The following is a 22,073-nucleotide window of genomic DNA, read 5'->3' as shown; positions in this document are numbered from 1 at the left end:
CTCATTAATTATTGTCTCAATACAGATACTGCGCGAAAAGTGTCGGTCTGCTACTGCTGAACTTAATCTCTTGCGTGAAGAAGTCACATTCATTTCTAAATTTCACTTCGCCCTCTTCAAATCCGCCTCAAACTCTGGTGAAAACCACCTTCGATCCAGCCCCGTAGTAAGAGGATTCGTATCAAAGAGCCTCAACGCCTTGTGATACAATGCAAGAGTCGCCTTGACCTCATTAACAGGTCTCGGATCAATCTGTACCATTTTCCAAAGTTTCGACTCCCAGGCATGCTGCAAAGCTCTCCGGCCAGCTCGCAACATCTTGGTAGTTTCAAAGTATACAGGTCTGGAAGTCGCTTGGAAGTCTGGCATGTATTCTGGACGGTTGGTAAGCATGTCCAGGTGCTCGGCGACTGCGTATTCGACTCCTGTTGGCCAGGTTTTGGTTTTGCGGTCCTGTTTATTATTGCTGGGTTAGCTGCTACTTTGCTTGTTATTGCATCTCGCAATTTCTGTGGGACATAATCTTACCGCATAGAATCGATTCTCAACTTCCAGAAGCTTGTCCAATGTCCAATCAAGGTCACTGTGGTCCAATTCCGGCGGATAGACTCTGGTGCCATCATGGTCCCACAGCATTTCTGCTCTCGATTTCGCGGCCTGGATCACCCAGATAGGCATTGGTCTGTCCCGCATCCTAATCGTTTTGAATTCCAGCAGGTAATCTCGCCATTCGTTGCTCAGGTAATCTCGCAGAAACAGATCTGGATCGCCGTCTCGCACGTCTACTTGAAGTTCCTGCTGGCGTAAGTCGTGCCCGCCACATTGGATTCGGCCTGCGTCGCGGTCGGCCCTGATGGTGACCATGGGAGTTTCTTTGGTAGACCAATCCAGGATATCGAGATCGCCGTAGTCTTCTGCTGCGAATATATCGGCTCTCAATTGAACTGTCACTTCGCGATCGGTGATGTCGTTCTCTTCGGCATCCTCCCACGGAAGTTGCTGATATGCATCGGTTATGTATTCCACTACCTGGTCCGGGAGGTCGGGGATACTGTCGAGCATTTCTTCCACAGCTTCTCTGACTACCGTCTGCTTTGACATGAGGATTTCGTCTTCTCCTTCCTTGATCAGTCGGTCGTGGTAACGAATGATGGCAGTAAAAGTGCTCCTCTTGCCGCGTTTGTTACGTTTCCTCTGGACCTGTTGCAGTCGCTTAAGGCTTGAATTCAAGCTGTGAATGGCGATTGCAATGGACCGGGCCAGAGATCTTCGCAGATACCGACCAAGCTCCCCTTGATGTAAGTCGCTGTAACTCCTGACTTCCGCAGTCGCCAATGCTCGCTGCTCGTATCGCCTGATAGCTCGGAGGTACTCGTTCTGATCAATGATGTCGTCCCATTTTTCACGCAGGTTTGCGTGTAGCAGCCTGTTGAGACCCGGACGGAAGCCCTGTGCCTGGGTGATCTGAACTTTGGACCACGTGAAGAATTCCACCCACTCTGGATCGACGTCGCTCATAATGCTTGGTGGTGGCTGTTTGTATGTGTCTCAAGGAGTATGTTCGAACAAACATTTCGTGCGAGCGGGATAAAGACCATGGTGAATATGTGACAAAGCAGCAATTCTCCGGAAAAGTTCATGAAAAAAAGTACAATGAGCACGCTAGCGCCAAAAAACACCATGGTGATGTTGGCTCAATCATTGAACGTGTGAGTACCATAGGATATGTAGAAATGGGGGAAGAACGCATTCGCCATGTCTTTGCGCAAGATGTAGATATTCATGTGTCTTGTATTACGCAATTCATTCACCTAACTTAGACTTTAGCGCTAGTGCGGACAGAGAGATAGGTCTAATACACTCATCAAGCGTCGAAGTATCGAGCCAGTTTCGTGAGATGAAGGCTCTCTAAGCGACAGAATTCGTAGCATCTGCCTTCGGCCGAAGATCCGTTTCGACACGCTTCCTCGATTTCGATATAACCTTCTTAAAACATGCAGCAAAGGCATGGATCAAGCATATCCACCGTTTAGCACCACGGAGAAACTTGGTTTATCGCTGGCTTCGGACAGGTAAACCTCAAGTTCATCGGTCGTCTCGATCACCCAGCTGTCTTCGGTGCCGTCCGCATTCTTGACGATGCCGCTAATGTTCGAAACCGTGGCGGCTCCCGCTTTGCTTGTAGCATTGGCAATCAGAGACTCCATTGTGGGGGATACCAGCTTGCCTAGCCACATCTTGGGATGATGACCTATGATGTGCGATCCCTGTCCGAGCCTGAAATATGCATTGATCGTTGGTAGTGAAGGTGGCTGCATGAGAGATGCCGAGAGCGCCGGGTCAAGGTCGAAGTTGAAATTCCCATCACCGAAGCCGTTGTGGGTAAGCTCTTGAGAGGGCATCTGGGTATGAACATGAGTCGTTGGCGTTGAACCTTCACCACTCCCGGCAGTCTTAGCATTGATGATGCTTTTAGACCGTGGTGCTGGAGCGGCCCAAGCAGGCCCCGGTCCAGGACCATGATTGACATTCTGCCGTGAGGGTAGGAGCCGAGCACCGACCTTAATCTTATCGCCCTGCGCCCCGAGGAGTCAGCTGAGCTATCTTGCACTGCATGTATGGAATCCGGCAGCAATCTCTTCCAATTTCGTTTGCGATGCTTACCTGATATCTTTTCATCGTGTCACGACAGAGGATATCCACAGATCGAGCCTTTTGCGGCACTCCTTCTGCTAGAGCTTGTCCCAGTTTCGGATTCGAGTCGATCCATCTTTGTCGAAGCTGATTCCATCCCTCCTGCACGTTTGATGTATTAGTGGAGGCCTCACGAGGAAGCCAGAGTCAGCAGCACTCACCTCACCACAGAAAAGTCGAGACTCGAAATTTTCGGCCGTGAAGATCTCGTACAAAGATCGTCGGATAGCCTTGCTCTCCCGTGGATTGATGCCGAGGAAGTTGTTTGCCTCCGCGATGGTGATGGCCTTGCCTGCTACCCGCATACGTTTCGTGACGTCCATGCATATACAGTCCAGTGCGTTGGTCTTCTTCTCCTGTTCTGGCTGAAGGGGATGTAGCATCGCACTAAGATGCATGTTCTCGCGGATGAGGCGCCGCTTGGACTCCTCCCACATGCCGTCTGCACATTCGGTCTTCTTGAWGATGCCCATTTCCTCGCAGATGGTCTGGTAGTCTTTACGCACGGTGATATAGTGCTCGTTAGTGAGATGCAAGAATGCTTTGCACTCGTCCAGCGTGGTCTCTGAGGAATAGCGAGGCTCAACTTCAGGCGCATCTGGAGGAAAGTGGCCGTAGCCTCGAATCCGGCGACGGCGCTTTCCCGAATGCAACCTCTCGTCGCTTTCCCTTTGCAGGTCGTTCAAGCGCTGGATGCGCTTCATCTCCTGCTCGGGATCGAGAGAGGGCATCAGCTCGTCGGCGTTGTCGTAGGTTGCATTTGCTTCGGGTTCATGCAGTGCAGCAGCGGCCTCCTAACAAGGTCAGCGTGAGTAGTCAAAGCGGCGCAGAGGATGCATTACCAGCTCTGCCATGAACGGATCCGCGTCGTGGGTGGCACGTCTCTTGCGAGTCTTCTTGACAGCTCCATCGGCGCCAAGGGTCTTGAATCCTCGATCACTGCGGAGAGAGAGGCCATCTTTTGCCCACAACTTGTAGAAGTCATGTCGGCTTAACGACCATCCTTCTTCAGCTAAWGTGGCACGGATGTCGGTCTGATTGACGTTTGCTTCCCACAGCTCCCTGATGCGAGCCGCGGCAGCATCTTGATCATCCGCGGTGAGCTTCTTCTTGTGCGGCATGAAGCCCCATAGCGAGAACTGTCGCAAGAAACTCCGCCGACTGTAATGCCATCAGATTCCGATTCGCGGCATTGTTGAGCATCGTCTACACTCACCATGGCAGGTCTTCGGGCGCGACATTCAGACGCTCTGCAAAATACTGGGCGATCTCGGCGCCGGATTTCTTCTCCTCGACGTAGAGGCGGAAGCACAGCTCCTTTTTATCGCTCCAGTCGTACTTGGGCGGTCGGCCAACGCGCCGTTTGGCAATATTGTCGTCGTCCATGATTTCCAGGGTTGTCCAGAAGATGCAAGTGGACAGAAGTGACGCGGCAACTTTGATTTGCTTGGGTTTCAAGGTTGGATTGGAACGTGGGGTAAGGTAGGAGCGGCGCTCGGGATATCTTCGGGGGTCATTTCCAACTCGGCCGTCACTGCCCTGCCGCTGTATACTCACCATCCCACGACCTTCGAAACTCCATCAACGAATTGTGTTCAGGCCACAAAACTTACGACATCTCGACATGTCACAAGGGTAGTCGGGGACAGAGCGGATGATGCCTTCTGTGCATTCATTTCGTTTGTCCTGGCCGACCGCAAAACATACCCCCAAGCTGGAGCCCTCTCGACCTTCCCTTACACATCATACCTAGAAGCGTCGAAACGCTGGACTTCCTCTACTTCAACTACACTCGTGTACAATTGATTCCGCTGACGATTACGTGCTCATGATCCATTACGTGATGGTGACATACAAGACATGTAGGCAGTGCTAGTAGCTCACATCATGCGAGTGAGGCAGCAACATGCGTCAATCAAGATGGGAAGCGGTTCTAGTGCCTGCCGTACCTTCCAACAGGTGTTTCATACCTATGTAAAGACATCACACGCAGTCTGGAATTTGGCAGTGCGCATTGCACCCTACTGAGCTCCGGTGTCGAACAAAGGAAGGCTCGACGAATGCATCAGGATGTACTTCTTTGTTCGACGGCAACAATAGCTGTATGCGGTCGGAGTCATGGTATAGTAAGTGTTCAGCGTGGCCGCGCAAGCCGCGCAACGTACGCGGCACATCTCTCCGACGAGCAGCACCACCGACAGGATGGATAACGCCATTAGGAATCTCAAGGAGTTTGAGCGTGGAGCCTGGCGCCAATTCAACGGGAAACATGAAGCCGCGCCTTTCCCCGTCGAACTTGACAATCTTCTTAATATGGTATGGGAAAGTCTGTCGTCACGGAATCAAATACTTGTAGGAGACGCGGCGGACAACTTCCTCACCCAGCAGCAGAAGTACCAAACAGCTAGGAATTACGTTGCCTCGACCCAGGACTATCGAGGATCCGGCAACGACGATGATGATGCATATGGTGAAGAGAGCGATAGGCCAGATTTTGCCGACTGTACGTCAATTCCCACCACCAGAAGCTATCCATTCCCACACTCCAAGAGACATTGGCCTTCTGGAGCTATTGGATTTGGAAGCTGTAGACCAAATCGCTAATTCTCTCTTCCCTCAGATGCTGCAGGCAAAAAGCGTCTGTTCGCGGTTCTCGAATCCGTGAACAACGCCGCCCAGACACTACGAGAAGCTAGGAGAATGTTGGGTCTACCAAACGACGACTACGGAGCTAAACTTCTCGAAATCCTGTCGCGGCACTACCAGGATGCGTTTCCAACACTGCAAGACGAGATCGACAACCTGCCCAACGAGCAACATGCTGCAATGGAGAGATTGTCGGAGCGCAAGCGCATTGCCGAGGGTGGTCTTGGTCCGCTATGGCAAGGCAAATGGTATCTTGGTGGGGGAACGTTTGGCAAAGCGAATCTATTTGTGAAGCAGGATTCATCTGGACGAGTTGCTGATGTGAGTCGAGTGTGAATATCATTGACCTGGAACTAGTATACCTAACATCCACAGCACGTTGTCATCAAGGACTCAATCTTCAAGGGCATCGCGCGTCAGGTTTGGGACCTCAAAGAAATTTGGACCGACTGGAAGGGCCCGGATGATCCATCCAGTATTCCGACTGAAATTCAAGCCATGTACAATCTAAGAGACAAGGTCGGGTCAGAAACCATTGTCAGGATTCGGAATTGGAGGATCCGCAGGAGGGACTTCTTCCACCGCATTTACATGGAGTTTTGTCCCGGAGGGGATCTGTTCGACTTCTGCTCTGGATCCAAGAATGATCCCTATTGGGACGGTGCCGCGAGACGAGAACTGTTTCCGAATCATGATCTAAGGACCACTGTGAGGCTTGTTCCTGAGCCATTCCTGTGGTCGGTATTCCTGAGCCTGGCCGCCGCGGGCTTGCTAATGGAGAAAGGCACGCTATACGAAGATGGAGTCGACGATGATTGGAACCTCATAGTTCACAGAGACCTGAAGATATCCAATGGTACGTCACTGCACTTGGAAAGAAAAGCGACATTTCGACTACAACGTCATGATCACACCTACGGTCTAATATGTGCAGGGACTAACAGATTGACAGTATTTTTGAGTTGGAATTCGACCGATCGCTTCAGGGGATATCCTACATGCAAGGGTGAGCCAATTTGGTCGGGTTGTATCGCTTGAAACATGCTAACCGTACAGTGGCCGACTTTGGGCTGGCTCTGTTGATGCCACCTGATAACGACAAGGTAGCTGAGAACTACAGTACACATGGCACACCTGGAAACCGAGCTCCGGAACAAGCAAGGGCTATACCGGCTGGTGATGGGACAACAAAGATGATGTCCTCGAAGACAAACGTGTGGAATATTGGAGTTGTGATTTGGTCACTTATCGTCAGTAGTTCTCCGAGGGTCTCTCCTGCCACTTATTACTGATGCGCCAGATTCAGGTTTGCGAGGAAGGTCTCCAACCCCCATACGTGGAGTGGGAAAATGCTCAGAGCAAGGTAGGGAATGCAAAAAACCTTTACTCACGTGCGTCACTGCTGAAGGCAAAGCGCTGATTCTTGGCCGTTCAAACAGGTGCTGCCACAACTTGACCTCACCGCCCGCTTGTTCTACAGCGAGCCTCTACTATCCCTGCTCTACAGATGTCTTGCCTACAAGGATACAGACCGACCTACCTGCGATGAACTGATGGACGAGGTAAGCAGTGCTGAATCGCTACATCTTTCCCATTACGACGGTTCTTTGCATCGGCCATTGTTTCTGCATGATCAAAGATCCACTTTCGCTACAACATCGTGGTCATTCGCTGCCAGACTACGAGCGCTGAGATGTCCGAGAGGGGTCTATAGATCTGGATGACCTCCGATGCAAAAAGGCGTAGTAGACACGCGAATCTAGACTGACGGTATTTTTTCTAGATCAAGGAGATGACCGGGGACGGTCCTTTTGATATGGCGTCAGGTCTCCGAGACGCAGACACGGCAGATGCAAGATGGGCCAACCATACGATCATTGCTGCGCCTGCCACATGGACAAAGGATATGATGTTACAGGACGTTCCACATCCCCAAGGCGGACAATACGCTGCTCCTCCCCCTCCAGGAATTCCGCTTCCGCAGGACGACTTTGGTGGTGCCACTGGAGCGGAAATTGTGCCCGAAGCTCCCGCTACAGGACAAGCTGATTGGCTTTGATATCAATGGCCAAGAGGTGGGAATATTGGAAATCGATGGCTCTTCTTGTAGTGAAGGGGCGATAACGCTCACGAATAGGTAGGTAGCTACAAGCACGAATAGAAGCGGCCTTGCGGAGATTTGAATGTCTCGTCGAAAAATGTCTTCTAAGAGTGTCTCTTAATCGTATTATTGCTATTGTATGGAGGAGTTGGATGTAGAAAAAGCATGGAATCTTCGATCTCCGATAGACTTGGCTACCGTCGTCAAGATAGTGACAATATCGAGCACGATAAATCAGTCAGTGCGCACTGGGCCAACCGTGGATGTCAATCTGTCAGCGTCGAGTGCAAGGCATACTATGGTAGATCCCTGGAAGGTGGAGCTGGAAACTCTTTAACGTAGATTCTACATGGAACCACATGAGAGTATGCTATGTCTAATAGCCCACAGAAAGTGTGAATCGTCATAGAACAGGAAGCAGAACTCAGAAGCTTTGGACATTAGAAAGCTTGTTGTGTGAAAAGGCACTACGCGCAGATGGTGCCGAATTTCCTATCCGTCAGTGGTTGCGGGAAGATGCCAGCATCAATCAACGCAAACGCATCCCACTCCGGTGCGCCTGACTTTTCGGTCTTGAAGTTCCAGAACACCCACCCTTGGGTATAGCGCTCAAAAGCTTCTATTTGGGCTTCAATGTACCCTCTGGTATCATCCTTGAACYCCTGAGACCACGTTCCTATGTTGTTAATGCCTTCGCAAGACTTGACGAATGTTGAGCCTGGGAAAGTACCATCGTACCGTGCGCCAGTGCCATAACCATTCAGCTCAGCTGCGCAATCGGTCATTGCCGCACTCCACTCGCCTACGAAGGTCCACTTGTCGCCGCCATTGTAGACAAAGGCGTTATTGCAGACGTATTGTCGGTGCTGCCAAGGCTTCATGGCAACCAGATCCGGAGAGAAGACCTGATACTCATGATGATCAATCGCCACATTTTGGGCGTTGGCGTCGGAGGGAGTGAGGAAGCCATTGTAGTAGTTGGTCGGTTGGAAACCGTCTTGGACAACCACAACTCTGGACTGGCTACTTGTACGTTGGTTCCCGTAACCTGATGCAAGCTGTCAGTAGTTGAGACGTGTAAACCCGTCACAAAGACAACTCACCATCGCGTACGAACTGCTTGTAATTATTCAGATCCAGACTGGGTGTGAGCGGCTCGTTCAAAAGTTCAACTCCAGCTATCACATCGTCGTAGATTGCAGCACCATATTTTGTCTGGATGACAGACAACACGTTCAAGGTCTTTTGTACATTGTTTCCGGCCTGCCATTGAGGTCCCGAGCACTTTTGTCCACTGTTGTCGAAGCAATTCTGAGACCCCGGAGCGCCATGAAGATCTATCATGACCTTGAGACCCACTGATCTCGCCCAGTCAATCGCCGCATCGATGTACACTGCGGCGCCTGTAGCGTAGGGAGAGTCCGAATTGTCGTATGCCCAATAACCGATCGGTATGCGAACCAGATTGAAGCCTGAGTCCGCAATCTTCTTGAAATCTGCCCACGTTGCCCAGGTGTCCCAGTGCTGCCTCAGAACAGTGTCGACCGCCACTTGTGCTCCTAGCGACTGCGTCAAAGTATACTCGTCTATGATTCCTCGTTCGGTTGGAAATCGCTGGAAGATCGATGGGCATATCCAGGGCTCCAACACCAGCCAGCCGCCGATATTCACTCCTCGCATCTTTTCCCTCCCCCAATCGAAACCCGATGCTGCTCGTCTTTGACTATTTGTTGTCTCTATCAGCGGTCGTTGCTGACCAAACGATCATGATACCGACTCACGGAGCCGCATAGGCATATGATGCAGCGCACAGCGCACAGAAAGCATTCATGAGTAACATTGCCGTGGAATTGTGCCAAAGCAAGTGTATGTGGTGAGCTAACTAAGAAATGTTATGAGATTGCGGCCTATATGGAGTCGTGCTTGCTGAAAGCGCCGGAGGAATGCACGCATCAATTCGTGGAATGTCAATTTCTATAAGCAAGATAATGAGTGGACAATAATGATGGGGATGTAAGTCGCAAATACAGGATTGAGCAGGTTAGAATAGAAGGGAACAGGATAGACCGGGAATAGGCTCGACCGTGACGAGAGAGTAGCTGGGATAGGGAGAGGGATCAAGGCAATGGATGTTACAGCATCATTTGTGCCAGGGGCGATCGGGGCGGCGCAGCCGGAAAGTGAAGTAAAATATGAGATCAACATGCTACCTACTTGCGAATGCATGACCAATGCCGCGCTGGCACACGGCAGGAAGTGTTTAATTCAGGTCGCTGTCGTGAGACTCGGAAGTTCTGCATTTGGTGTGCCTCCCGCGGATGGGGCCCATGGATTTCCACCCGGGCACCTCAGCGTCCGCGCAGTACATGAACAGGGGTATGGTAGCCACGTTGTGTATATTTAGCCACGTCCTGCCTCCCGAATTCCGCATGCGCTCCAGCCTCCTTCTATGATCACTTCATCTTCGATGCGACGAATTCGCTTTATGATCATCATTATGCCTACTATATGTGTGCATGTTCTCCTGCTTCCAGCGATGCGGCGCAACTGTGTTATGAAGACCATCACTGATCGTGCTGCAAATCCGCCATGAATGCAGCAGTGCCTCGAAATATGCCTCAGACCACCTCTGTAATGCTCTGCTTTTCAATGACTGACAGCTGTGAGTCGTCTCTATACACACGGAAGTAGTCGTCGGTGAAGTCAGAGCTGTTCATGTACTGGAGGAACTCCTCGTCATGAGTGATGACAACCAGTTGGAAATTCTTCTGAGTGCGCCGAGTCTTGATGATCTCCGCCAAGCTGGTCGCCAGGGCACGAATGTTCTCACTGTCGAGATTCGTGGTGGGCTCGTCCAGCGCAATGATGCCGCAGTGGTGGCCGAAGCAGTCAGCTAGCGCCATGCGAATGATGATGGATGCCAGGACCTTCTGCCCGGCGGAGCAGCGTCCACGCATGTCCAGCTCCACATCCTCCTTCATCATCACAACGCGGTAGTTGTAGGACTTATTTGCCTTGACTGTCTCGTGCTCACTGCGAATCTTGATGCTGTCGATGTCCGTACCCTGGTAGGTCCCCCGCCAGAGTTCTTCAACCGTGGTGTTGATTTGCTCCATCTTCATTTGGTGATATTTCATGATGGCTTTGTCGAGCGCGCCTCCGTAACGTGCAAGGTCCTCAATAGCGGCCTTGGTAGTCTCAACCATGACGTGTGCAGAGGTGTACTCACGCGCAGCATTCTTGTACTCGGTGTCGTAGGTCTCAATGCCTTTGACGACCTGATCATCCTTGGACTTGATCTGGCCCACGAGACCGGCGTGTTTGGCAGCAATTTCGTTGCGCCYCATTGACCAGTTGTTGGCCTTCCTCTCGTTGCTGATTTTTTCGTCTTCCGCATTCGCGCGCTCCAGCTCTTCGATCTCCTCGCGCACTTTCTTAAGCTGGCGACGGTCTCGACGATATCGCTGGTTATCAGTGATGCTGCGCCTCATCTCGGAATGGCTACGGAGCTGATCTTCTACCTTTTTGACATCGCGGCCGATGCCGTTCTGCTCAGCCTCCAAGCGGACCTCATCGGCTTTCATGCTTTCGACGTCTTTTCTACCGCGGCGAAGCTGTCCATCGCCGTCCCGCTTGTGATAAGACTGAATATCCTGATCCGCCATGCGCAACTTGTTCACACTCTTGTCAAGCTTGCTCGATTTGTCGTGCAGCTCGCGGTCTCTCTCGGCGGCACTGCGCGACACATCGTCATATTTGGTCTGCGCCGTCGCCAGCTCGGTTGAAAGACCTTGCAGCTCTTTCTCGTACCTTCCAATGTTCTCCCGCTCGTCGGAGCTAAGCCTCTTGTACTCCTCCTCCTGAGAATCCAGGGATTTCTTCTCCTTCAATTCGAAATCAGCGGTACTGAGCTTGCCCTGCGTGTTGCTGATCTCTAGTTGAAGAGAGCTGATCTTGCTCGAGGCTCGGTTCTGCTGCTTGGAGGCCTCCGCAATGCGGGCGCGAACCGACTTTTGTTCCTCGCTGTTTTTCTTGATGTCTGTCTGGATCGCTTCAACACCACGGGATGAGCCGATCTCCTTCTGTCTTGCCGATAACTCCCGGATTTGAGCTTGCTTCTTGGCGAGATCTGTGACGTATGAGTTGATGTTCTGAGTGGTGCGCTGAACGTCCACCACCTCGCGCCTCATGGAGCTGCGCTCGGTGACAAAGGTGTCCTTCGATTCCAGTCGGGTGACCAGCTCGTTTCGTTCATGCTCAAGCTTCGTGACAGCTGCCTTCTTGGCCGGTAGTTCCTTGTTCAGTCGCTCCCATTCCTCAAACTCGGCGCCCACTTGCTTGTAAGCCTTAATTTTGGACTCACTCTCTTGAAGCGCCTCCTCCAACTCTTTGATGTCCTCTGGGGACTGTCGGATCCGCTTCATGTTCTCTACATGCTTCACCATTTTATTTAGAGCCTCTGCGTCTTTGAATGCACGAAGACAAGTCTTGCAAGCGTTGTTCCTCTTGGCCTCTGCAATGCAGCTATCAAGAAACTCCATTATCTGACTGAAGCTCTGGGCGCCCGAGACAGCCTCGTCACGCTCACGCTCGAGCTCATCGATCTTTTCGAGATAGCAATCTGGTCCGGACCCGGTAGCAACCTTGATGGCATCTACTGCAGCCAATATACCCTTCTTGGCCTTTGAAACCTCCGCCTGCCGCTCTGTAAGTCTGGAATTGACCAGTTGTAGTTCGTTGTTCACCCCATCTCTCTGCTTCTTGGCCTCATCCAGCTCATCTTCCCTGACCGAAAGTGCGCGTGAGAAATCGCGCTCAACCGTAGCGGGAGACCAATTGCCACCCAACAGCCTAGCAAGCTTTTCGCCATGCGACGAGGTCATAGTGTCAAGGCTACGTTGAAGATCGTTGACCTCCTTCTGCAGCAGGTCCAGCTGGGCGGTCTCGTTCCCACGACGGCTGGCATCTGCGGATTCTGCATCGAGCTTCTCCCTGAGGTCTTCCAATCGCCGCATCTCATTGTTGTCAGTGTCGATTTTGGAATCCCATGCTGCCTTTTGAAGGTCCAATCTGGCACTGCTTAACTGGGACTGCTTCTCCTGAAGCTGTGACTGCAGTGTGGCTCTGCTTCCCTCATCGATGTTGATCTCCTTCCGCTGGGCCCGAATGCCGTCGATCTTGCGGTCGTAGTTCGAGATGGTTGAGCGAGATGTCGTTTTAGCTTGACTTAACGCGGACCTGCGCTCATTGATTCTGTTCAGCTCTTTCTGTTGCACTGCAAGCTTATCCTGSGCTTCAGTGCGCGCTCGCTCAAACTCGGCCTGGTGGTCCCGCTGCATTTTGCTGATGCGCTCCATGAAGGCTTTAGCGTGTGTTTCGTCGATGTCCAGGTCGAAACCGCGAATGTCAAAGCTACGAGCAGTCTCCTTCACGRGCCGCCTCTGGCTCTCCACCTGGCGATCGTAATTCTCCTTCTGCGCCTCGTAAGAGCCGCATTCGCGCTCACGGGCAATGCGTCGGTTGCGCGTGTTCTGCACATCCTCAGCAATCTCGTGGTAGCGGCTCTTCTTCGCGTCAAGCTCTGTCTCGTATGTTTGGACACGACTCTCGTACTGCTGAAGCATGATGTTGAGTTCCTCGTCACTCTCGGTCATCTCTTGAATGTTCTCGCGGAGGCTTTGCACGCTCTCCTCCTTGGTCTGTTGCTCAATACGCTTGCCTCGCAATTGACCAACGATCAGCTCGTTCTGGCCAATCAGCTGGCAAATTTCTTCGTAGTTTGCTTTGGCTTCCTTTTCTTGGCGTGCATACTCGGCCGTCTGTGTCTTCAGCTCATCAATCTCAGCGTTCAGTGCCACCATTTCCTCTCTGCACTTCTTAGCCTTGGTGTTGTTGACTTTTGCGACATCCTCGTTGGATTTCAACTTGATTAGCTCGATCTTCTTGTTCTTCTGCATAACTTTGATGTTTTCAATGGCCTGGGTGTACTTCAGTGCCTCGAAGATCAAATCGAAGCGCTCCTTCAAGATTTTCGGTTGTGATAACGGCCAGAGCGACTCTTCCTGGTGACAGAAGAGGACGCTGTCCAAAACAGCTTTTGAGACACCAAGAAAGCGAGGCATCATGGTATCGATCTCGAAAACGCGAGAGCTGATGACGTTGCGCTCACCGCCCTTCTTCACGAGAATGGTTGCATCAAGCGTCTTGAATGTGCTTTTGGCCTTGCTGACGGTAAGTTGCATGTTCCTCGTGCAGACCATCTTCGCCCCGTCGGCCGCTGTGAACTGGATCTTGACCTGCGCCATGACTTCCTTCTCACCGGCCATCTGAGGATCATGTACAAACGCCGACCCGACAGATCCGGGAGGCATGATACCAGTTGTGCCATACTTCAGACATTCGATGATGGTGGTTTTGCCGGACCCATTCATGCCAACAATCAGCGTAAGTGGTGAATGGAACTCGATGGACATCGGGCGCCGGTGGTCGAAAGACCGGATGCCGAGGATCGAGAGCTTCTCAATCTTCGCTTCACCCGAGGAAGGCATGATGGCAGTTCCGGACGGCGACGACGAAGCAGAGATGCGTGTAAAGGTGAAGACACACCTAGGTGCGGGTGTGGTGAGGTGAACACAGGACGGAAGATCAGACGGCGTCAGTCGTGTTTGCTCACCGTTTGCTGCAGACCTCAGGAACGCCGAATTTGGCGGCGATGGTCGGCTGGCTACTTCATCACCAGGTGATGTTGGGTGATGTCTGCTGTTAGTTCTGGAGGTTACCTGGTAGGCAGTAACGTTAGGACGCGACGGGAACCGCGAACTTGCGCGCGTCAACTCAGAATAAGCTTTGGGCCCTACGCGAAGCGAACATCAAAGACGCCTCAGGTGTTTCGCCACATCCGTCCCCTGCGAGCACCGCCTTATCGGGGACAGCAGGGTTTCCAACAGCTGGAGACTTTCATGATTACCACAAACACGAACCGCCCTCCTGCCCTGCCACTACCCACAGGACCGAGTGCATACAATTAATCTACGCAGAAGGAATCGCGTAGCTGTACCTCCTCTAGATGTGGGGCAACCCCCTGCACGCCAGCATATTCCCACGCGCGCAGTAGGAGGACTTGCTTGATTGTGGTCTGGACAACACTGGCCAGCGATGAGCTATCATCCTGGCCAGGATGGCATCCCGAATATGGGTATGCGGCATGAGGGCGGCAGCATGCTCGACTACGACGTGAGCATGGACCTCGACTTGGACCTAAGCGGACCCGGCGACCACTCCTTCGGTGCCATCACACCTCAACACGTGAGCAGCGGCAATGTTGCCAGTGCTGTTGCTGGCGATCAGCACCTCGGCGCGAGCAATGGCGGAGGCGGCAGCACCTTTTCGAGTCAGACCCAGCAGCAGGATACACAGATGACGGGCGCTGGCGCTGGGCCACTCCCTTCAAGTACGTGAATGAGCAAGAATGAGCAAGAGATGTACCCCACGCTGGTCAACTAAGTCATGATAGGTTTTGGCATGGCTGCGCCTAYTAACACGAGCACACTCACCGAATTCACCAAGCGGCGCAACTGGTCGCAGCGCATAATTGAAGAACTCAAGGATTTCCTCCAYATTCTAACGCCGGACGGTCGAATCCTATATGTCTCACCTTCCTGCAAGCATATAACAGGCCACGACCCGCACACTCTCATTGGAAAATTCATTGGGGAGTACGTGCATCCCGACGACAGCGGCATTTTCATGCGAGAATTCAACGAAAGCATCGCAAGCGGAAATGGGTTGCGCTTCTTCTACCGCTTCAAGAAAGATGACGGGACGTACATGATATTCGAATGTGATGGCCATCCGCATATATCTCCCGAGCCTCCCAACTCGGCTTCATACGGTCAAACACCTGCTAGCAAGTCGCAGGCCGCCGGTCTCTGCAGGGGCTTCTTTATGATGGCTCGGCCGTACCCAACAAGGAATGCAGCTTTGCTCGATTCTTTCTTGGAGCACAAGATCGAGAATGAGCGGTTGATGAAACGAATAGAAGAACTGAAGCGTGAAGAGGCGGAAGAAAACGCGGAGCAGGACAAGTTGTTTCGCGAACRAGGGACTTCTCAGGGCGTTGCTGCTACTGTCACGGCGTCCGAATCTCAAAGAGCTTCGCAGGCAACAGGGGACGGAGCATCTGAAAATCCAGCCCCAACGCCCAACTACCAGGGCATGCCTCCACCGGCCAAGCCGACCATATCCAACACGGCGCTGACCCGCCAAAATCTCGACAGCGCATTATCAGCGCAAAGACCGGACAGTATCGCCGACAAAATGTCTCGGTACGAGGCAAGCAACGGGCATCTTGAGAGTATAGAGCTGCTGACTGGTCTGCGATATCGAGACGGCGAGCGTAGTCACGGCATCAGTACAGGGGACACATCGCCCGCACTTATCCGCGGCGACGCGGGTATTGCTATCCTCCTAGACCGTGATCGTGAGGGCTCGAAGAAGGAGAAGAAAAAGCTCAAGGTTGCGGACGAGTACGTCTGCGCGGACTGTGGAACACTAGACTCGCCAGAATGGAGGAAAGGGCCTAAAGGTCCCAAAACCTTATGCAATGCGTGCGGTCTACGATGGGCGAAGAAAGAAAAGAAGCGGTCAGGAGACGACGGGAAGACCGACTCTCCAAGTGGAGGTGGCAGCGGTATGGCTTCGCAACAGCCATTGCCGATGGGTCTGACGTCCAGCGGCAATCCGCCCGCGTTGCAAATGCATAATAGTAACGAAAGCGGGGGCAGCTTATAAGACCTGACAGTGCGAGCGCTGTGAGTTCCACTTTAGACTGAGTGTGTGTCTACTCTACGAATCATGTATATCTATAGATCCTCTATGTCAAGCGTCTTATTTCAACGACGAACGTGAAGCAGTGCTTGGTGTTGTGGGTGAGGTTGTGCCCGCTGTTTGAACTTTCAGGCTAGGTAGGGTTAAGGTATGATTGAAGATCGACAGAGTGGAGGCCTCTTGCTTGCTTGTAGTGGCTTCGTGAGCTGTTCGCCTTCACAAGTACATATTGCGTCTTACAGCCATGTGGAATTTCTGTGCGTTCGTCTGTACATGCTGAAAGAACTCGTCCAGACCATCGACATGGCCTCTCCTGTGGCAGCGCGGCGACGGTTCCTTGAGGCAGCACATCGACTACCGAGTTCGCGATGCTTGTACCCGAACAGCGTGCGGAGCTATGCCACGGAGCGGAAGACGGAGGAGCGGGAGTCATTCAAGGGGCAACTCTACCAGGCCACACATGAGCGGGTGCAACGCGAGCGAGAGGAGCAGTCGCGATTTGCGCGGAGCCGTGAGGCAGCGAAAAGCAGACGAGGCAGAGCTCCGTGGGTTGTGCCTTTTGTGCTCGCAGTAGGCGCGCTCGGTGGATGGTTCTTTGGCAAGCAGACGCCCGCTGCGCCGCCGACCACTTCCACGCTTCCACTCACGCAGACGAAGCCGCCACAGCATGACACCGCTCCTGCAACGCTGCAGGCCGCCTGGAGCGACTTCCGCGCGATAGTGGGCGAGGAGAACATCTCGACGCAAGAGGGCGACCTCAAGTCACATGCGGGCAGTGAATGGAGTACGCACTCTGCGCTACCGGGAGATGTGCCCTTTGCCGTTATCAAGCCTGGMAGCACAGAACAAGTTTCGGAGATCATGAAGGTGTGTCACAGGCGAAGGATTCCTGTGACGGGCTACAGTGGAGGAACATCATTGGAAGGGCACTTTGCGGCGACCAGAGGTGGCATTTGTATCGACTTTAGTCGCATGGACAAGATTCTCGCACTCCATACTGAAGATCTCGACGTTGTTGTGCAGCCTGCACTGGGTTGGGAACTTTTGAACGAAGAGCTGGCGACTCACGGCCTGTTCTTCCCTCCAGACCCTGGTCCAGGAGCCATGATTGGTGGAATGGTTGGTACCGGATGCTCTGGCACCAATGCATATCGCTACGGCACCATGAAAGATTGGGTGTTGTCTCTAACGGTTGTCATGGCCGACGGCACCATTCTCAAGACCAAGCAACGTCCGCGGAAAAGCAGTGCTGGCTACGATCTCACTCGCATGTTCATTGGATCTGAAGGCACTCTTGGTCTGGTCACCGAAGCTACACTGAAGGTTACTCCTAAACCTCAAACCACCAATGTTGCGGTCTGCACGTTTCCCACCATCCGGACTGCAGCAGACGCTGTGTTCCGCGTTGTCGGCGCAGGAGTACCCATTGCTGCCATTGAGATTCTAGACGACGTTCAGATGCGGTGCATCAACGAGAGCGGCTCCACATCTCGTGCCTGGAAAGAAGCCCCAACTTTGTTCTTCAAGTTTGCCGGCACACCAAGCAGCGTTAAAGAGCACATCAGTATAGTTAAAGATCTGGCGAAGAAGGCTGGAAGCAAGACTTTTGAATTTGCACGCTCCGAAGATGAGCAGCAAGAGCTCTGGTCTGCTCGTAAGGAGGCTCTCTGGAGTGTCATGGCGCAAAAGAAGAATGACGGTGACAAGGTCTGGACTACTGATGTTGCAGTTCCCATCTCACGCCTACCAGACATCATTGAAGAAACAAAAGCAGACCTCGACAGGAGTGGCTTGATCGGTGCCATCGTTGGCCACGTCGGCGATGGTAACTTTCACGCCATCATTCTCTACAACGAGAAAGAGCACGACGTTGCCGATGCGGTTGTGCACAAAATGGTCAAGCGAGCCATTGAGATGGAGGGCACAGCGACGGGGGAGCATGGCGTGGGGCTCGTGAAGAGAGACTATTTGAACCACGAGATTGGCGAGTCGGCCGTGGATCTCATGCGAAAGGTAGGTTATGACGGCTGCGGGAACGAAGCATACGCTAATCTCCCACTTTTTGCGCAGATGAAGCTAGCATTCGACCCACTCTGTCTATTGAACTGTGACAAGATTGTACGGGTACAGCAACCAAAGCCAGGTGAGGTAGCAGAATGGTAGGCGTTCGGTGAGCATGCGTATCGCATACCTTCCGGGCTTGGTTGCCCCTGGTTGACAGTGGAGGTTGTCGTTTTGTTCTAGGCGTTGCTAAAAAAGCCACAACTTTCTTCGAGAGTTCACATTCACTTCTCGATCATTCTGCGCACCCGACGAAATACAAAAGGCCGTGTCATCCATTAAAATCGCCGCGCCGGACCCGTTGCGGCTCAAACGCCGCCTCAAAAGCAATCATAATCAACAATTGATGTTGCCGGAACGCCTCGCTCGCTGGAATATGCTTCGATAACAAACGCGTCCCACAGGTCAAGTTCTGCGTGTAGACGATTTCCCTCCCAACGGCTTACTGTCTTAATGCTGGTTCTCGGCTCGTGGTCTTGGGGGTTGAGAATCGTTCGGTCGTAGTAGGCGTGAGCTCAGCTCAGCTCATTGGTCTTCGAGCTGTCCAAACATGCCTGCAGTAGCACTTGTCAGCAATGCTCGTCGTCAGCGAACCTGGCTGGTGGAACATGCACTTACAGGTTGATGTACAAAGGTAGTGATTCCTGCTGGACCACTGCCAGAACGCGGGCACAAAGTTGCTCGACGTGATGAGGTGACATGCCCAGATATCTTGTGAAGAGAGCCATGCTCATGCCGGTAAATGACTGCGAGCCAGTATAGCCCATTGTCATCTGATAGCCGTGCGCGAGCTGCTTCTCTTGCAGGTCTCGCCGGTCTGTGCCACAGAGAGGCACCCGCACCCGCTTATGGCTCACATCGACGAAGCCAGCCTGCTCGAGCAGCTCTTCGGTGTCTTCTCGATACGCCAGAGATTTGCCTGCTCGGTCAGACGCCTGTAGCATCCAACCCCACCAATTCCAGAGGTCAGTGGCGTTCGCAGGAAAGTTTGGCTGATATGATCGGGGTGTCCAGTCGATTTCTACATGTTCGATCTGGCCACTGCCGGGACGTAGACATCTCCAGGCAGGTCAGCTTCTGCAAAGTCTTGCCTTCATATCACCAATCATCGTACCTGTAAGCTTTGCCATATTGGTCAAGCCAATTGGGAACGCAGCCAACGAGCTGTGCCATGTGAACAAAATCAACCGAAGACTCCTCGACTGGCCATTGCGGAGCCGTAAAGTCTACGGGGGAGCGAAAATTGAGGCGTTGAGTTGATTTGACTCCTTGCGGTGGCGCTTCCATATCGAGACCAATAACCTCTGCGCTTGGGTACCGACTCTCCATGTCCAGCATCCAGAAGCCCGTACCAAAGCCAATGTCGAGTATTCGACGAGGAGTAGTCCTCATCATAGCGACGTGAAGCTGATTGTTCAATGCCACGCGATATATCAGCGAATGCATGACATCCAGGCGCTCGAACTCGACCTTGTTCGAGTACAGTTAGTACGGTTGATGTCTCCGGGGATAACGGCAGGAATCATCTTACATCGTCTGCGGGAAATAGATACATGTCATTTTTGAATTTGTAGTATGTTCGCCCTTGCTCTGAAAATCGGTCGACCACGCTTGCGGTGTCCTGTCTCAACAGCGCGGCAATGGGTACTCTGCAGTGACGGCGTTAGAGCGGGCGGGAATGGTAGGATAATGGGCGGGAGTGATGACCTACCTCGACATCGTCACCGCGCCAGTCTCATACGTCGAGGCCAGGCCGCCGGAATGATGGATTGGCTTTGCCTGCAACGCAAACATCCGTAGGCGGTGATGGTGGAGGTTGGGGCTGAGGAGCTCCAGTCATGGAGCAAAGTTGGCGGAGCGATTGGAGAAACACACAAAAAGCAGAAAACACCTCTCCCACCCAACAAATCAGTCAGTATCACAAGCCAGACCGTCTGGAAGCGCAAGAGGCGGGGGACGAGCCTCGAGCCTTATGATTTCGAGAGCCCTGCTAAGTTATGTGGAGCACTGGCGGGAGTCGATGCGCAGAAGACGGTCGAGCTTTGACCAGGACCCCAATCCATCGGGTCCGGCGTCAAACTAGCACTCTGTCTGGCTCTGCTGCAGTCTCATCAACTCCACCGACGCCTCACGCCTCGCCCTCCTCATCGTCGCGTGCGTTCTACCGACTGGCGTCTACTCGCAAACACCCGCAACCCCCTTGTACCAGCCGTGGCGACGTTCCATAAGAGGATGCCAGTGCCAGACGCCAGACGTTCGGTCAGCAAAAGCTCACTGCTCCCGCTTAGCTGCTGCTCCTTGGCCGACGATCCCTGCGCATGACAGGCCTCTAGCAGCCTGCCTGCAAGCCCGCCCGTTCTGCGCCCGTCGCGCCCATTCTGCCGGGTCGCACTCCGAATGTCCTCCCAATCACGGCCACACTCACTCCTCGCACCGCGAAACCACTCCTGTGCAGCGTCCGCACCCCCTAGCACGATGCCGCTCGGAAGATTGCTGAGATAATGAGCGCTGCGGTGTACCCGAGCGAACCCGAGCGAACCGGCCTAGTTGCTGCTCATCATGCTGCACATGCTGTACGACACGGTATGCATCAGAGCACATTTAGTTGGCACAGCACCGCGCTCATGGTCTGTCTGCTCCTTCCTACCCGTGAAAGAGCTCGTTCCTGTTGAGCGCTAACGCGGTGGTAACTCTATCCCAAAGGACGTCTCCAATGTCCCTGCATGTGGTGAGGCCGCTCTACCATCGGCGGGCGCTCGTGGGGGATCATCACCGTCCTGGGAGCGATGGTGTGGCAGTAACAAGTCTGAGGTTGTATTGACAGGCAATTTTGCTCTACTTGCAATCTTGATGAGCTTGGCTGCTTTATAGCCTGCTCCGTGGCCTATTGTAGTCCGCCTTGTGCTATTGCTAGCAGGGCAAGTTGCGGAAGTGGATTTTCGAACAGTGGTGTAACCCGAACCGCCCACCTCACGCCCWCCTCACACCGCTCTCCCCGATTTCATCACAGTTGGAAGTGTTCGCGCTCGGAAGCACGGCTGGCTTCTTTTGTTGGTTCCGCGATCTCAACCAACAGACGATCTCGAACTGAGCGGCTGCGCCATGCCGCTTCACCTGCTATTCGCCATGCTGTTCCAGGCCCTCGGGCTTATCCAGTCTGTCGGAGAATTTGATCCGTCTGTGCGTGGAAATACACATTAGTCCACGAGATTCAGGCGATCGCAGTGCTAAGCGACGAGGTGACCACGGAAAGCTGCGTCAGCTCACGCTAGCGTTGAGAAGCCCACAGTGACAATCGGTTTTGTCTTGTGTGAATCGCACCCGCATGGCCTATGCGCCATTGACYCCGTCCTCCCGCCGCCGCCGGCCGCAGAAGCATGAAACAACCAAAGTGAATGACCGTGGGTTTGCCGTTTGACGGGCCACGACTCCCACGAGGCCCCCCCGAACTTGTCGGCGTTGTCGCTACGTCTGAGCTTGTCCTTCATGCTGGCACAGTTCCTCATGCATCGAGATTGAGCTGACTGAAAGCGGGCCGTCGCCGTCGTTCACACGTCGCTCTGGACATTGGACCATACCCTTGCTAAACCCTTGCCAGGCTACTGTGACCTAGGTCGCCCATCTTAACTTCAATGCAACCGCCGACGAGACGGTCACTGCTCGCTGCTCTGTCGATGACGCTGTCACCTTGACGGAGCGGGGCTATGTACGGACTATAAAGTACTATGAACTGCCTTGCAGGCGA

The 22,073-nt window shown here is 53.1% G+C and overlaps 8 protein-coding genes; 3 read left to right on the top strand and 5 right to left on the bottom strand.

Annotated features, from left to right (window-relative positions):
- Positions 1 to 102: 102 nt before the first annotated feature.
- On the bottom strand, positions 103 to 1,518 carry RCC_03348 (uncharacterized protein; the record flags this gene model as incomplete). XM_023768638.1 has 2 exons in its annotated part: positions 103 to 453; positions 529 to 1,518. The coding sequence occupies 2 exons, from the start codon at positions 1,516 to 1,518 to the stop codon at positions 103 to 105; spliced, it is 1,341 nt and encodes a 446-aa protein (XP_023624406.1).
- A 494-nt stretch (positions 1,519 to 2,012) lies between these two features.
- On the bottom strand, positions 2,013 to 4,080 carry RCC_03347 (uncharacterized protein; the record flags this gene model as incomplete). XM_023768637.1 has 5 exons in its annotated part: positions 2,013 to 2,576; positions 2,665 to 2,796; positions 2,856 to 3,488; positions 3,537 to 3,855; positions 3,911 to 4,080. The coding sequence occupies 5 exons, from the start codon at positions 4,078 to 4,080 to the stop codon at positions 2,013 to 2,015; spliced, it is 1,818 nt and encodes a 605-aa protein (XP_023624405.1).
- Positions 4,081 to 4,896: 816 nt separating this feature from the next.
- RCC_03346 (uncharacterized protein) lies at positions 4,897 to 7,399 on the top strand (the record flags this gene model as incomplete). XM_023768636.1 has 8 exons in its annotated part: positions 4,897 to 5,197; positions 5,315 to 5,661; positions 5,716 to 6,196; positions 6,293 to 6,346; positions 6,397 to 6,590; positions 6,647 to 6,703; positions 6,780 to 6,902; positions 7,124 to 7,399. 8 exons carry the CDS (start codon positions 4,897 to 4,899, stop codon positions 7,397 to 7,399), a joined length of 1,833 nt encoding a protein of 610 aa, XP_023624404.1.
- Positions 7,400 to 7,908: 509 nt separating this feature from the next.
- RCC_03345 (related to EXG1 Exo-beta-1,3-glucanase (I/II), major isoform) lies at positions 7,909 to 9,281 on the bottom strand (the record flags this gene model as incomplete). XM_023768635.1 has 3 exons in its annotated part: positions 7,909 to 8,489; positions 8,545 to 9,164; positions 9,223 to 9,281. 3 exons carry the CDS (start codon positions 9,279 to 9,281, stop codon positions 7,909 to 7,911), a joined length of 1,260 nt encoding a protein of 419 aa, XP_023624403.1.
- A 778-nt stretch (positions 9,282 to 10,059) lies between these two features.
- Positions 10,060 to 13,989, bottom strand: RCC_03344 (related to DNA repair protein RAD50, ABC-type ATPase/SMC superfamily; the record flags this gene model as incomplete). The annotated part of the gene is made up of 1 exon (XM_023768634.1): positions 10,060 to 13,989. One exon carries the CDS (start codon positions 13,987 to 13,989, stop codon positions 10,060 to 10,062), a length of 3,930 nt encoding a protein of 1,309 aa, XP_023624402.1.
- Positions 13,990 to 14,596: 607 nt separating this feature from the next.
- RCC_03343 (related to cutinase gene palindrome-binding protein) lies at positions 14,597 to 16,231 on the top strand (the record flags this gene model as incomplete). XM_023768633.1 has 2 exons in its annotated part: positions 14,597 to 14,891; positions 14,955 to 16,231. The coding sequence occupies 2 exons, from the start codon at positions 14,597 to 14,599 to the stop codon at positions 16,229 to 16,231; spliced, it is 1,572 nt and encodes a 523-aa protein (XP_023624401.1).
- A 186-nt stretch (positions 16,232 to 16,417) lies between these two features.
- RCC_03342 (probable D-lactate dehydrogenase (cytochrome)) lies at positions 16,418 to 18,430 on the top strand (the record flags this gene model as incomplete). XM_023768632.1 has 2 exons in its annotated part: positions 16,418 to 18,280; positions 18,338 to 18,430. The coding sequence occupies 2 exons, from the start codon at positions 16,418 to 16,420 to the stop codon at positions 18,428 to 18,430; spliced, it is 1,956 nt and encodes a 651-aa protein (XP_023624400.1).
- Positions 18,431 to 18,848: 418 nt separating this feature from the next.
- Positions 18,849 to 20,122, bottom strand: RCC_03341 (uncharacterized protein; the record flags this gene model as incomplete). XM_023768631.1 has 5 exons in its annotated part: positions 18,849 to 18,882; positions 18,947 to 19,387; positions 19,443 to 19,798; positions 19,860 to 19,977; positions 20,040 to 20,122. 5 exons carry the CDS (start codon positions 20,120 to 20,122, stop codon positions 18,849 to 18,851), a joined length of 1,032 nt encoding a protein of 343 aa, XP_023624399.1.
- Positions 20,123 to 22,073: the final 1,951 nt, after the last annotated feature.

The sequence above is a fragment of the Ramularia collo-cygni genome, assembly GCF_900074925.1.
Source record: "Ramularia collo-cygni strain URUG2 genome assembly, contig: RCC_scaffold04, whole genome shotgun sequence".
Lineage (NCBI taxonomy): Eukaryota > Fungi > Ascomycota > Dothideomycetes > Mycosphaerellales > Mycosphaerellaceae > Ramularia > Ramularia collo-cygni.
Note: the sequence above shows the minus strand (reverse complement) of the source record. Positions and strands in the feature narration are given on the sequence as shown.